The sequence below is a fragment of the Pelophylax lessonae genome (assembly GCF_965119305.1).
Source record: "Pelophylax lessonae genome assembly, chromosome: 12".
Lineage (NCBI taxonomy): Eukaryota > Metazoa > Chordata > Amphibia > Anura > Ranidae > Pelophylax > Pelophylax lessonae.
The window spans coordinates 121954407-121967648 of NC_138779.1; the positions used below are offsets into that span (position 1 = coordinate 121954407).

Genomic DNA, 13242 nt, shown 5'->3' on the forward strand with positions numbered 1-13242 from the left:
GACTCATTTAACAATTTTTACTTGTGCGCAGGGGATAATATATTTATCATTTGTGGATATTTATTTTATATACCTTTTACATATTCTCAATGCTTAGCGTGTTCTCAGAGAGCAATTTTCGGCAGAACAAACCCCTTGCCAGGGTAAACCCACTCTGCATACAGAACATCCTTTACATGAGGATGTACTGTATATGAAAAGACTGAAGGTATTGCAGTAGATACCATGATCCAAATCCTGTAGTCTTTGGAGTTGAGGACTTGGGAAGTGGCAACTTCAAATAATTCCAGAAAATTTTTGTGAGAAAACTCACAAAAGGCCTTTTGGGTCAGAGATAAACCCAGACCCTCGGGTTCTTTAGAAGATTCCTCGGATGAGAAATTTGTCTGCATCCCCTTTTACATTCTAGTATTCCTCCACCTCTTCCTCCACTGGTTCTTCCTCCATTAATAAGGAGGGGTGAGAAAAGAGGGAACACTTCTGCTTGTGACCAAGGTGATTTAATCCAGCAAGTATTCTGGAAAACTGCTGCTGTGAACAGATGATAGAAGATGAGAATTCCTCAACTGTCACAAAGAAACTCGAGAAAAGTGACCCAGAAGTTGCAGAGATAACAGGTGGAGGGAGTCAGAGATGCATGGAACACAATGAGCCCTAGGGGATACATTGCAATATATAGGAAGCCTGCTGGGAACAGCCAAGAGCACCCTGAAAAAAGCTGTAGGAAAATGGATCTGTAAAAAGCTAGTCTCCTAATCCCAAAAGGAACTATTGGGAATCCAAATTTTTTTTTTTTCGTGCAGAGGATACACATACATTACCCATCAAGATACTAGCAAAAAAAACTGAAGCCTTGCCTAACAGGGAGAGGTTATATCTGGGAAGGGATTTCCGGTCTTTTTTTGGCCAGTGTCCAATCACCTGAAGGTGGCAGCATAACCCTATCATAATGTAGAACACCACACCCTGTGTATCACCTGAAGGTGGCAGCATAACCCTATCATAATGTAGAACACCACACCCTGTGTACTAGGGGATGTATGATAAAGAAAGTACTGTATGTGTCACTGAATTTATTAGTAAAAATGTATATTTATATTCAATATTGTGTTTTGCTTAAAAGGTCTGTTCAAGAGCTCAGATTAAAAAAAATTCTCTGATGCATAGATTTGTTTGCAGGCAACATTCTATTGTACAAGGGGGCCATGGTTAGATCCTTGGGTAAGATTCTTAAAACCACAGAAAGCACGGCACCAGACTATTCCTATAGGTGAAGACAGATCTTTATTATCTGTAGAATTCATTAAAAGCCAAATACAATTTTGGGGGGGGGGGGGGTCCAAAAACCACCATAGGGTGTTATTAGCACTGGAATGAGGAAATATCTGGGTAGTGAAATACACTACAAACTTTCTGAACCCTAAAAATAGCCTGCAACTCTCCTTTTTATAACAAGAGTATACGATTAGGCATGTTTGTATTTAGGAGAAACAACAAGCTATCAGTCAAATATTTCAGCTTATTATTAAATAGCATTTTTACGCTAAAAGGATTTTCCTAAAAGCAGTAGTAAACCCTGCTTGGTCATTTTTACCTACAGGTAAGGCTTACAAGTAGGTAAAACGAATAGCTTCTAAACACGCACTGTTTAGGAGATATTCACAATGAATGCAGCCAGTTACGTCACCAGTGCATGCGCTCTGAAGGTCCGGCATACCTTGCTGGACCTTCAGAGCTTCATGCAGGAACCAAGGATAATGTCATCGCGGCTGCGGCCAATTACATAGCCAGAGAGTGGAAACCCGGAAGAAAGGCCGGTGGAACATGTCAGCCCTGTCAGCGGCGACAGCCTAGAGTTGGAGGGCTTCATTCAAAGGTATTTCATATTGAATCTGAACAGCGGTTGGTTAATGATGTAAGAATAAGTATTGGGCAACAATCATCTAATTTAAGGCAGTAGGTTATCAGTCCGCTTGAACTGATATGGATAAAGCTAAAGATCTAGATATACAGAAATATAGTTTCATTATTCAGCTTACTCTCAGCTCATCAATCATAGGGTACTCTCCTGGCTTCAAGTAGGACAAGTCAAGTCTTCGTTGGTAGTCTTCTAACCTCTGCAATCATGAAAACACAATATGAAGGTCTAGTTAGATCCTTTCCGTGCTTCTACGGTTTATATTTAACGGCAGAGAAAACAAACAATATTAACAAAATTTGGCATAAATGGCAAAATGATTAAAAAAAATATAGGAGTCGATAAAAAATAACTGCAAGTCAGAGTAAGGCCTCATGTACACTGCTGCTGATAAACTGATGCTTAGGAGCAGTTGGGCATTTTTTTAAGTAGCCGCTGAATTCTCCTCTATGTCATCTTAGATGTACATGTACACTAAGCCGTTTATAGTCGTTTAGAGGCAGTTGAATTTAGTGGCATTTTTCTGAAAGCAAAAAAATGCTTTAAGAGGGAAGTGTATTGGCATTTGAAACACCAAATGCTTGTAATGACACAAACGCGTCTAAACGCAGTGTTTTCAATGGAGATACATTCCTGACCATTTTCCAGCGTAAAAATGCTTCTAAACGAAACGCTGCTAAACACGCATAATCACGGCTCATAAACGTGGTTACTATCTGTAAAGTTACAGCTTTCAGGAGAGGTTTTCAAACGTCCCGTGTACATGAAGCCTAAGGCCCCATTCACACTAGTGTAATTTCTCCTGAGAGCACTCCGCAATGCACCACGATATAAACCAAATTATTCTCTATGGTGCCGTGCCCATTCACATTGAAGCAACATGGTGCAGTGCAATTTTTTTTGAAAAACTCAGGTTCTTCTTTTGGTGCAGCTGAATACACTTTTGGCCCCAGTGGGTTAAATAAAAAAGAATAAAAAATTCTGACTTAATTTTCCCATCCATACACTCGATAAGTATGGGGGAATTTTTCATGCCGAGTTATTGTATTTTGACAGCGGGGAGATTTACCCACTGTTCGGCTACACTGATCAGTGTTGCAGGCTGTGTGGAAAATCTGACAAGGAAGTTGTACAGAAATTGAGAGGTAGATAGACTTCTGTACAATCTCAGTGCCCATACATGGATTGAAATTTGCCCAGTCCCTGCTGAACTGGCTGAATTTTGATTTCACGTATGGTCAGGTTAAGCGGCTTACCTGCTTGTTCTCAGCTTCTTGTACAGCTTGATTGACATGATTCAAAATCGTCCGACAATGCTCTGCAGCCTTTATTACCTTTTGCTTTTCTTCTGGTTGGTCTATTCAAAATCAAAAGTATCACAACTGGGTTCTGAATAAGTCACCAAACATACATTTTTTTTACATTTTACATTACAACTAATGGGAAGCTTAAAAAAAAAAAAAAAATTAAAAACCTAGTTTTCATTTTCCTGTACTAGACAAATGAGTCATCAGTGAGAAAGAGATGCATTTTGTGTTTCACAAATTAAACTCTGCCATGCAAATAAAAACTGTAACCAAACATTAAAGTTTAATTTTCATTTAGTGTCCCAACTTTTATAGGACTCTTGAAATAAAATAGGACTAATTTCAGCATATTCTTGCATTATATTATAACACTACTACCTGATGACCTCAAATAATACAATTAGGGCTGTTTTTATTAAAAATTTGGAGGTTCACTTAGAAATTGAAACAATTATACAGTAGAACCGGTAACTACATTTAAAAGCATTTAATTGTAAAAGGTTAACAATATATAGACAGATGTCATTAATTTATTACAGAACACAAAACCTATACATTTAAAAGTGTGTATTTTAGGTAGCTAAAAATAAAAAAGTGAGCATATTATAAAGAAACCACTTACAATAAAAAGTCTTCAAAAAAGTTTGCTTCAAAATAAATTTGCCATTCTAAAACATCAAACACATACGGCAACCCCAAATGTACAGTGCTTCACTTTTTCCCCAAATGGATTAAATTCATTATTTTCCTTAAAATTCTACACACAATACTCCATAATGACAACGTTAAAGAAGTTTGTTTGAAATCTTTGCAAATTTATTAAACTAAAAAAAGGAAAAAATCCTATGTACATAAGTATTCACAGCCTTTTCCATGACACTTAAATTTGAGCTCAGGTGCATCCTGTTTCCACTGATCATCCTGGAGATGTTTCTACAACTTTGAGTCCACCTGTGGTAAATTTAGTTGAATGGACATGATTTGGATAGACACACACCTGTCTATTCAAGGTCCCACAGTTAACAGTACATTTCAGAGCACAAACCAAGCCATGAAGTCCAAGGAATTGTCTGTAGACCTCTGAGACAGGATTGTATCAAGACACAGATCTGGGGCAAGGTACAAATACATTTCTGCAGCTTTGAAGATCCCAAAGAGCTCAGTGGCCTCCATCATCCGTAAATAGAAGAAGTTTGGAACCACCAGGACTCTTTCTAGAGTAGGCCGCCTGGGCAAACTGAGCATTCGGAGGAGAATGGCCTTAGTCAGAAAGGTGACCAAGAACCCGATGGTCATTCTGACAGAGTTCAAGCCTTTTTTCTGTGGAGAGAACCTTCCATAACAACCATCTCTGCAGCACTCCACCAATCAGGCCTGTATGGTAGAGTGGCCAGACAGGAGCCACTTCTCAGTAAAAGACACACGACAGCCCACCTGGAGATTGCCAAAAGGCACCTGAAGGACTCTAAGCCCATGAGAAACAAAATTCTCTGGTCTGATGAAAGAAAGATTGAAGTCTCTGGGCTGAATGGCAAGCATCACGTCTGGAGGAAACCAGGCACCCCTCATCACTTGGCCAACACCATCCCTACAATGAAGCATTGGGGGGGGGGGGGGGGCATCATCATGCTGTGGGGATGTTTTTCAGTGACAGGAACTGAGAGACTAGTCAGGATCGAGGAAAAGATGAATGTGGCAATGTACAGAGACATCCTTGATGAAAATCTGCTCCAGAGCACTCTGGACCTTGGACTGGGGCGAAGGTTCATCTTCCAACAGGACAACGCCCCTAAGCACACAGCCAAGATAACAAAGGAGTGGCTAGCCTGTGTTACTGGATATAGATTCAAGTCTGGGCTCTGGCTGGGCCACTCAAGAACTTTCACATAGTTGTCCCGTAGCCACTTCCTTGTTATCGTGGCTGACATTATAGAAAAAAAACTGGGCTAACTTTAAAAAAAGGGTATTCTTTTCCCCAAAAAAATTGCGCTTGTAAGATAGCTGCTTAAATACAGTATGACAAAGTATTGCAACGATCTCCATTTTATTTTCTATGGTCTCTGCTAAAAAAAAAAAAAGAAAAAAGAAATCTATAATATTTGGGGGTTCCAAGTATTTTTTTTTAGCAAAAAAAAATGAATTTTTGTAAAATCTTACCGTAAAATTCCTTTCTCCGAGTCCTCCGACAGTCACCGCCCATTCACACAGTCTTCACTTATGGGGTATTGACTTCATCTCCACAGGAGTTTCTAGGCATAAGACTTGTAAAAGAAGAATAAATCTACATAGTCATACCCATGGGGGCTGTCCTTCTAGTCCAATACCCCCCTGCAATAGCCATCCCAATTCAGTTTGGTCGCAAGCAGTGAAAGTGTATAAAAAGACCCCAAAAAGAGGGGCGGGGGCGGCGACTGTCGGGGGACTCAGAGAAAGGAATTTTACAGTAAGATTTTACAAAAATTCCGTTTTCTCTTACGTCCTCCGACAGTCGCCGCCCATTCACACAGTCTTCACTTATGGGGATGTCCCAAAGCAGTGTAGACATGAGGGTGGACAACGCAACTGCCAGAAAAGCAACGCAATACCCACATCAGAGAAAGGAACTTTACATGTACAAGAAGGTAACCCTCTGGGTAACAAAAAAGGGCTCAACATGAGCAACAACCCAGGAAAACAAATAACCAAGGGGAAAACAACCCCAACAGCTAGGAACCCGTACAAAACCAGGGTTCCCTATGGAACAGCCGCACAGAGAACTTTGCGGCCAAAGGATGCATCAGCTGATGCCAGAACATCAATTTTGTAGTATTTTGAGAAAGTGTGCACCGACGATTAAGTCGCAGCCCTGCACACCTGGGCCACCAAAGCCTGATGCCGATAGGCCCAGGACGTACTCATCGACCTGGTAGAGTGCACCTTGACAGGGAAGGGAGGAACCCGTTCCATCAACGAATAGGCCTGTACAATGGTCTGTCTGATCCATTTGGCAATGGTTGCTGCAGACGCAGCCATACCCTTCCGAGGTCCCTCAGGAAGGACAAAAAGAGAATCCGATTTTCGAAAGGATTCAGTCGACGACAGGTAAACTCTGATCGCCCGGACAACATCTAAGGAATGCAAGGCAACCTCCTTTGCATGCTTAGGATTCGCACAAAGCGAAGGCAAAACAATGTCCTCACTCAGGTGGAATTCCGAAACCACCTTTGGCAAAAAGGAAGGATTGGGTTGCAAGACCACCTTATCCCTATGAACCACCAGGTAAGGGGAGCGGCAAGACAATGCCGCCAACTCTGACACTCTGCGAGCAGAAGTGATCGCTACCAGGAACGCAACCTTCTTAGATAGCATGGGCAACGAAAGTTCCCTGATGTTTTCAAAAGGGGAACGCTGCAACACGGACAGAACCAAGTTCAAGTCCCATGGAGGTAAGGGCTCCCTTCTAGGGGGAGCCAGGTGACGCTCACCTTGAATAAAGGTGCGAATCAAGGAATAAGACGCCACAGGGCGCTGGAAAAGAACAGCCAGTGCAGAGACCTGGCCCAAATTCGTGGCCAACGCAAGACGCTGGTCCACACCAGTCTGGAGGAAAGCCAACACCTTCGGCACCGAATAGACACGAGGAGAGAAACCCCTTGACTCACACCAGGCAAAATACGCTTTCAATGTACGGTAATAAATCTTACCATTAGAGGCTTTTCTAGCCTTGATCAAAGTAGGAATGACCTCTGAGGAGAGACCCCTGTCTCTCAGGACCTGGCTCTCAACAGCCAGGCCGTTAAAGCCAGCGACAGTAAAGCAGGATGGAAGATCGGTCCATGGGACAGCAGATCTTCTCGCATTGGCAGCCGCCACGGAGGCTCTACGGCCAGGTGAACGATGTCCGCACACCAGGACCGGCGAGGCCAGACCGGCGCCACCAGAATCACCAGTGATTGTTCCGAGGCCAACCTGCCAAAGAATCTGGACAACAATTGCATCGGAGGAAAGGCATAGATCAGTGGATACTGACGCCGAGGCGTCTGCCAGAGGATTGCGCGTTCTTGCCACAAACATTTCCAGTGGTTTAGCCGAGACGCGAACAGATCCACATCTGGGGATCCCCACTTCGCACACAGCATCTGAAACACCTCCGGGTGTAGGGACCATTCCCCCTGGTCCAGGGTCTGGCGGCTCAGATAGTAGGCCTGCCAATTCTCCACACCCGGAATGTGAACCGCCGATATCCCCCGGACATGAGTCTCGGCCCAAGAAAGAATACTGGTCACTTCCTGGGCCGCCTGGGCACTCCTGGTGCCCCCTTGGTGGTTGATGTAAGCCACCGCAGTGTCATTGTCCGTCTGCACCGTCTGGACGGCACTAAAGACGATCCGACCAATGGATTAGGCATAGCCTGATCGCTTTCAATTCCAAGATGTTTATCGGAAGGGAGGATTCCTCCTCCGACCAAGTGCCCTGGGCAGATAGGTTGCCCAGAACGCCACCACAGGCCGACAGGCTGGCATCCGTGGTCATTACCGTCCACAGAATTGGCCGGAAGGATTTTCCGTCTGACACCGCCGGGGACTGAAGCCACCACAAGAGATCCATCCTGGTTTGGCGACTCAGAGACACTCTCAGGTCCAAAGACTGAGGTGGCCTGTCCTACCTGGCGAGGATTTCCGCTTGAAGAGAGCGCATGTGAAATTGTGCAAACGGTATCGCCTCGAAGGCCGACACCATTAACCACAGGGACCGCAAACAGGTCCTGAGCGACAAGGATTTGTTGTCCCCGAGGGTCCTGACCTCGTTCTGTAGGGTCCGGAGCTTGTGCTCCGGCAAGAACACCTTTGCTAAAGCAGAGTCCAGAACCATTCCCAGATACGGGAGACGAACCGAAGGCGACAAGATCGACTTCTGAATGTTGATTGTCCAACCGAACTCCTGAAGCGTCTGGACCGTAGTGGACAGATCGCGCAGCAGGCTCTGACTGGCACTCGATCTTAACAGGAGATCGTCCAGATATCCCAAGACCGCAATGCCCTGTGCCCGCAACAGGCGCCAAGATTTTGGTAAAGACCCTTGGAGCCGAAGCGAGACCGAAAGGAAACGCCACAAACTGGTAATGTTCCTCCGCGATAGCGAATCGGGGATACCTCCGATGACCCTCGAAAATGGGGATGTGTAGATACGCATCCTTCAGGTCTATAGAGGCCAGGAACTCCCCCGGATTCAGGGAGACCACCACCGAAAGGAGTGATTCCATGCGGAACTTTCGAACGCGCACAAAGCGGTTTAGCGCTTTTAAGTCCAGAATCGGACGCACTTTGCCCTCCTTTCTGGGCACAGTGAACAGATTTGAATAAAAACCCCAAAACCTGTCCCGACGAGGCACCGGGACAATCACCCCCTGAACGAGAAGATCCTGCACCACCTGATGTAGGTCCTGTAACCTCCCTGGGGTCAAATGAAGATTTGTGGGGAAGAATCTGTCTGCCAGCCGTGAAAGAAATTTGATCTTGTACCCTGACCGAATGATTTCCTGAACCCACCTGTCCGTGATTCGGAGCAGCCAAGGTTGTAGGAAACGTCCCCCCACCCCTGTAACGGGTGAGGGCACCACTTCAGGCAGAGGCGGACTGAGCCGGCGCACCGGCCTGGCCGGATTTTTGCTTGCCAATCCAGGGCTTCTTCTGACTACCTTGGCCCTTGAAGGGTTTTTATCCTTGTTCTGCGCCTTAAAGGCACGAAAGGACCCTTGAGCAGGTTTAAAGGATGGGCCCCGCTCACCGTGGAAAAATTTGCCCTTAGGATTCTGGGGCAGCAAAGTGCTCTTACCCCCAGTGACTCCTTTAACCAATTGGTTAACCTTTAACCTTGGTCCAATCCGCCACAGCCTGAGCCACCATAACAGAGGCAAAAATAGGCTTGAGCATGGAACCCGCCACCATGTAGGAATGTCGGGCAAGAGACTCCAGTTTCCTATCAGTAGGATCCCTAAACACCGGGGAGTCCTCGGCAGGGAGCAGGGTAGCTTTGTTCAACTTGGCCACCGTGTGATCCACTTGAGGAGGCACACACCAGCGCGCAGCCGTAGTAGCCGCAAAAGGGTAGAGAAGTTGAAACTTCTTAGGCACCACGAAGGTGTGTTTTAAATGACACCATAGCTCATTCACCTTATGGTGAAACTCTGCGGGGCAAGGAAAAACCTGCGCCGTCTTGCGGGTCCTGTGTGCACCAAAAGAGGACACAACGCCCGGAGGAGTGGGCTCATCCTCCAAATGTAGTGTTTCCTTCACTGCTAGGATCAACTCATCCCTAGCTGCGCGTTCCTCGGGTGACCCGGGGGGGGGGGGGGGGTTATCCACCCCTGCGACCTCCGCCTCCCCCTCAGACTCTTGCGGGTCCTGAGAAGAGTGAGACCCCGAAAGGGCCACGCTACCTACAGCAACCATGTCACACTCAGAATCAGAAGAAAAGGAAATCCTAGGCCTTTTCCTAGCAGCACGTTCAGACATCAGCACATCCATTTTTGTCACCAAAGTTGCCACAATAGCCGCCAAATTAGTCTGGTTAGAGGATTCAGAGGACCCTGAATCCCCCACCAAGGCTGGAGGGAATTTGCTGTCCTGGGATTCAATAACAGAAATAAAAATGTATTTTTTTTTTTTTGAACTGGCCCTTTAAGAGCGCTGCGGACTCCCACAGCACACCGCTATCGAGACTGTGAGACACAGACCCCCCGCAGGGACAAGAACTGACCAGGAAGATTGCACAAGGCAGGATAGGAAAGGAACAGCAGGACAGCACCCCACAATGTGTTACCAGCTCCTTCGGTCGGCTCTGTGAGAAGGAAGTGATGTCACCGCTGGAGGCTGAACTAGGCTGCAGGCCAAGGGAAAATGGATGCCTATAAAAACTAATGGGAGGCTTCGGCAAGATGGCCGCCGACATGTGCTCTGAGCGATCATTTGCCACACACAAGATGGCGCCGTAAGGCGCGAAATACACTACATAGCATGCTGTATGAGCGCCCACAGTGAAGCCAGACATGCTGCCCACACTAAAAATGGCGGACTGGCGGTTTTTAACCCCGCAGCGGTCGCCACATGCTTTTGCATCCCCAAGCACCCTAAAGTGACAGGAGAGTGACCCCCAAAGCCCCACACAGCGCTGCTGTGAGAGAATAAAAACCCCCGCAGGGACGGGGACCAGGGAGCCCAAAACGCACAGACACAGGGGAGACCACAGACACATAGGACTGCCGACCCCAGACAGAGGCCCCACACAGAATGTACTTACCTGTACCCGATGGGGTGGGGTGCCTCATATCAAGCGGGGAACCGCCCACCCTCAGATGACAGGGGAGTGCCGCTAGCCAAAATGCAGGACACTAGCAGTGCACGGACGAACCTATGCTGTGTCCAGTGTAGCCTCACAAGGCTGCATCCCTGATGGACAGGGATGGGTCGTTTGCGAGGCCAGGGCGAACACATAGCCTGCGAAATGCTCGATGGCGGGCAGGGATTCCATCTGACCCTCTGTCCTGGAGAACCAGGACGGTCAGTCCAATTCCCAGCTCCGCAAACCTCGTCTTCATCCGAAGATCCACTAACTAGTGCTGATAAAATAAACAGCTAGCAATGTAAAGAAAAAAATGACATCTTTTGAAAATAAAGCATAAAAGAAAAAGAGAAAGGCTGAGACTGTAGCCTCAGCACAGGGAAGCCTATCCACTCCTGAAGCTAGGCAGAAGACAAACTGAATTGGGATGGCTATTGCAGGGGGATAATGGACTAGAAGGACAGCCCCCATGGGTGTGACTATGTAGATTTATTGTTCTTTTACAAGTCTTATGCCTAGAAACTCCTGTGGAGATGAAGTCAATACCCCATAAGTGAAGACTGTGTGAATGGGCGGCGACTGTCGGAGGACGTAAGAGAAATACTGTTTTTAACTTGTAAACAACATGTGTCAGAAATAGGCCTGGTTCTTAACCACTTGCCGACCGCCGCCCGACTATATACGGCGGCGGTCAGCCCCTCCCAGGCAAAGTGGCGTACCGGTACATCACTAGCCTGGGAGCGAATAGGGGGCGGGCGCGCGCCGCCAGAGGCGCGCTCCCGCCCCCGCTCGTACCCGACAAAGCCGGCGCGTGTGACCGGCAGACCCGATGTCCGCCGATCACTCACGATCGTCGGGCAGAGAGGGAGAAAGGCAGGCGGCTAGTGTAAACAAAGCTGCCTGTCATTCTCCCCTGTGTAAAAACACAGATCACTCGGTCCTGCTGCGTAGGACCGTTGATCTGTGCTATTACACCACTAGCCACATCCAATGACAGTTAGAAACACGCCCCTAGGGACACACTTAACCCCTCCCTCTCCAATAAAGTTAACCCCTTCCCTCCCAGTGTCATTTTTACAGTAACAGTGTATAGGTATAGCACTGATTACTGTAGTAATGTCACTGGTACCCCCAAAAGTGTCAAAAATGTCAGTCAAGGGTCCGATCTGTCTGCCGCAATGTCGCAGTACCGCAAAAAAAAAAAAAAAAAAACGCAGATCGCCGCCATTACGCGTTAAAAAAAAAAAAAACAACAAAAATGACAAAAATCTTTCCCTTAGTAAACGCAATAACTTTTGCGCAAACCAATCAAAATACGCGTATTGTGATTTTTTTTTACCAAACATAGGTAGCAGAAAACAAATTGGCCAAAAATTTAAAAAAAATTAGATTTTTACATTTTTTTGGGGGGGAATTTCATATATAAAAAAAATGTGAAAAATATTGTTATTTGTGCAAAATTGTCGCTCTTTTTTTGTTTATAGAGCATGATCAAATACCACCAAAAGAAAGCTCTGTTTGTGGGAAAAAAGGACATCAAATTTGTTTGGGTACAGCGTCGCACGACCGCGCAATTGTCCGTTAAAGTCACGCAGTGCCGAATCGCAAAATACCCCCTGGTCAGGAAGGGGGTAAAATCTTCCGGGGCTTAAGTGGTTAAGTGGTAATATTACTTTGACAAGCCCAAACTGGAGCTGGACTGCTGAAAGCTCTGCAAATGTTTTGTAAAAGCTCCCTTTATACAAATGCTCTTATACAAGCTGAAGAGTGGCTGAACAAAATTAAACTGAGTCAAATAGTTTAACCTTAAGCCAGGGATTAACAAATTTGCTTGAAATCTAGGAGCCAGCTAAAAAAGATAGGAGCCAGTTTTTTTTTTCGCTACTGGCGGAAATCACAGAGCGGCGCTGGAGGAAGCATACAGGGCCAATGCCTGTAGCTCTCCTTTCACAGGCTGAGTGCATTTGATATCACTCAGCCTGTGACAGGACGAAGCCGAAACTAAACAGGAAGCATCGGCTCCATTCTGTCATAGCTGATAGACACAGTTCTTTTGCCAGACCTCCCAAATCTCCTGCGAGTCTCCCGCATGGGGGCACGGCACTTGCCGGTGTCAGGGAGCCGCAGCCTGCATGTGGGAGACTGCTGCACCTTGCAGGAGTGTTGGGATGTCTGGCGACAAGACCCCTCCGGCAGTGTAAACCAGGCGCCAGGCCATTTATTCTAGTCGCCAATGCGACTGACGCCCGAGGTTTGTCGAGCCCCTGCCCTAAGCATACATATAAGCACACACAAATATAGAAACAAGCATACAAAAAATACCAAATTGAAGTTACTTGCATAGGCAAGAATTGCTTCTTGAAACACATTTCTAAAATATGCATTAAAATACATAACTGAATATAGATATGGGAACCTACCGGAATACTTGGCAATATTATCCAAAAGTAAGGGATATTTAGTCAGCCTCTGCATCTCAGTGGGGATAATGTCCTTTAGCTGTAAGCGCCGGCACAGAGGATTACTCTCCGCATCCTGCAAGCACACATTTATCATTGTTAACAAGACTGATTACATGCACCATCAATTTATTTCAAACATCATTACAAACTACTTCTGTGAGAAAGCGCACAACAAGAACAACTCATGTTACTGCAGTTACACTTCATGAGCAGCATATCACTCATGTTACCGAGG

The 13242-nt window shown here is 46.1% G+C and overlaps 1 protein-coding gene across 1 annotated transcript in view; it reads right to left on the bottom strand.

Moving 5' to 3' along the window:
* ARHGEF12 (Rho guanine nucleotide exchange factor 12) overlaps nucleotides 1-13242 on the bottom strand; it is a 506356-nt gene that overhangs the window by 63446 nt on the left and 429668 nt on the right. Inside the window, exons 29-31 of the mRNA XM_082273891.1 lie at nucleotides 12966-13080; nucleotides 3175-3275; nucleotides 2040-2117 (exon numbers count right to left, since the gene is read on the bottom strand). Coding sequence (XP_082130017.1) covers nucleotides 2040-2117; nucleotides 3175-3275; nucleotides 12966-13080 — 294 coding nt within the window. The remainder of the gene's footprint in view (nucleotides 1-2039; nucleotides 2118-3174; nucleotides 3276-12965; nucleotides 13081-13242) is intronic.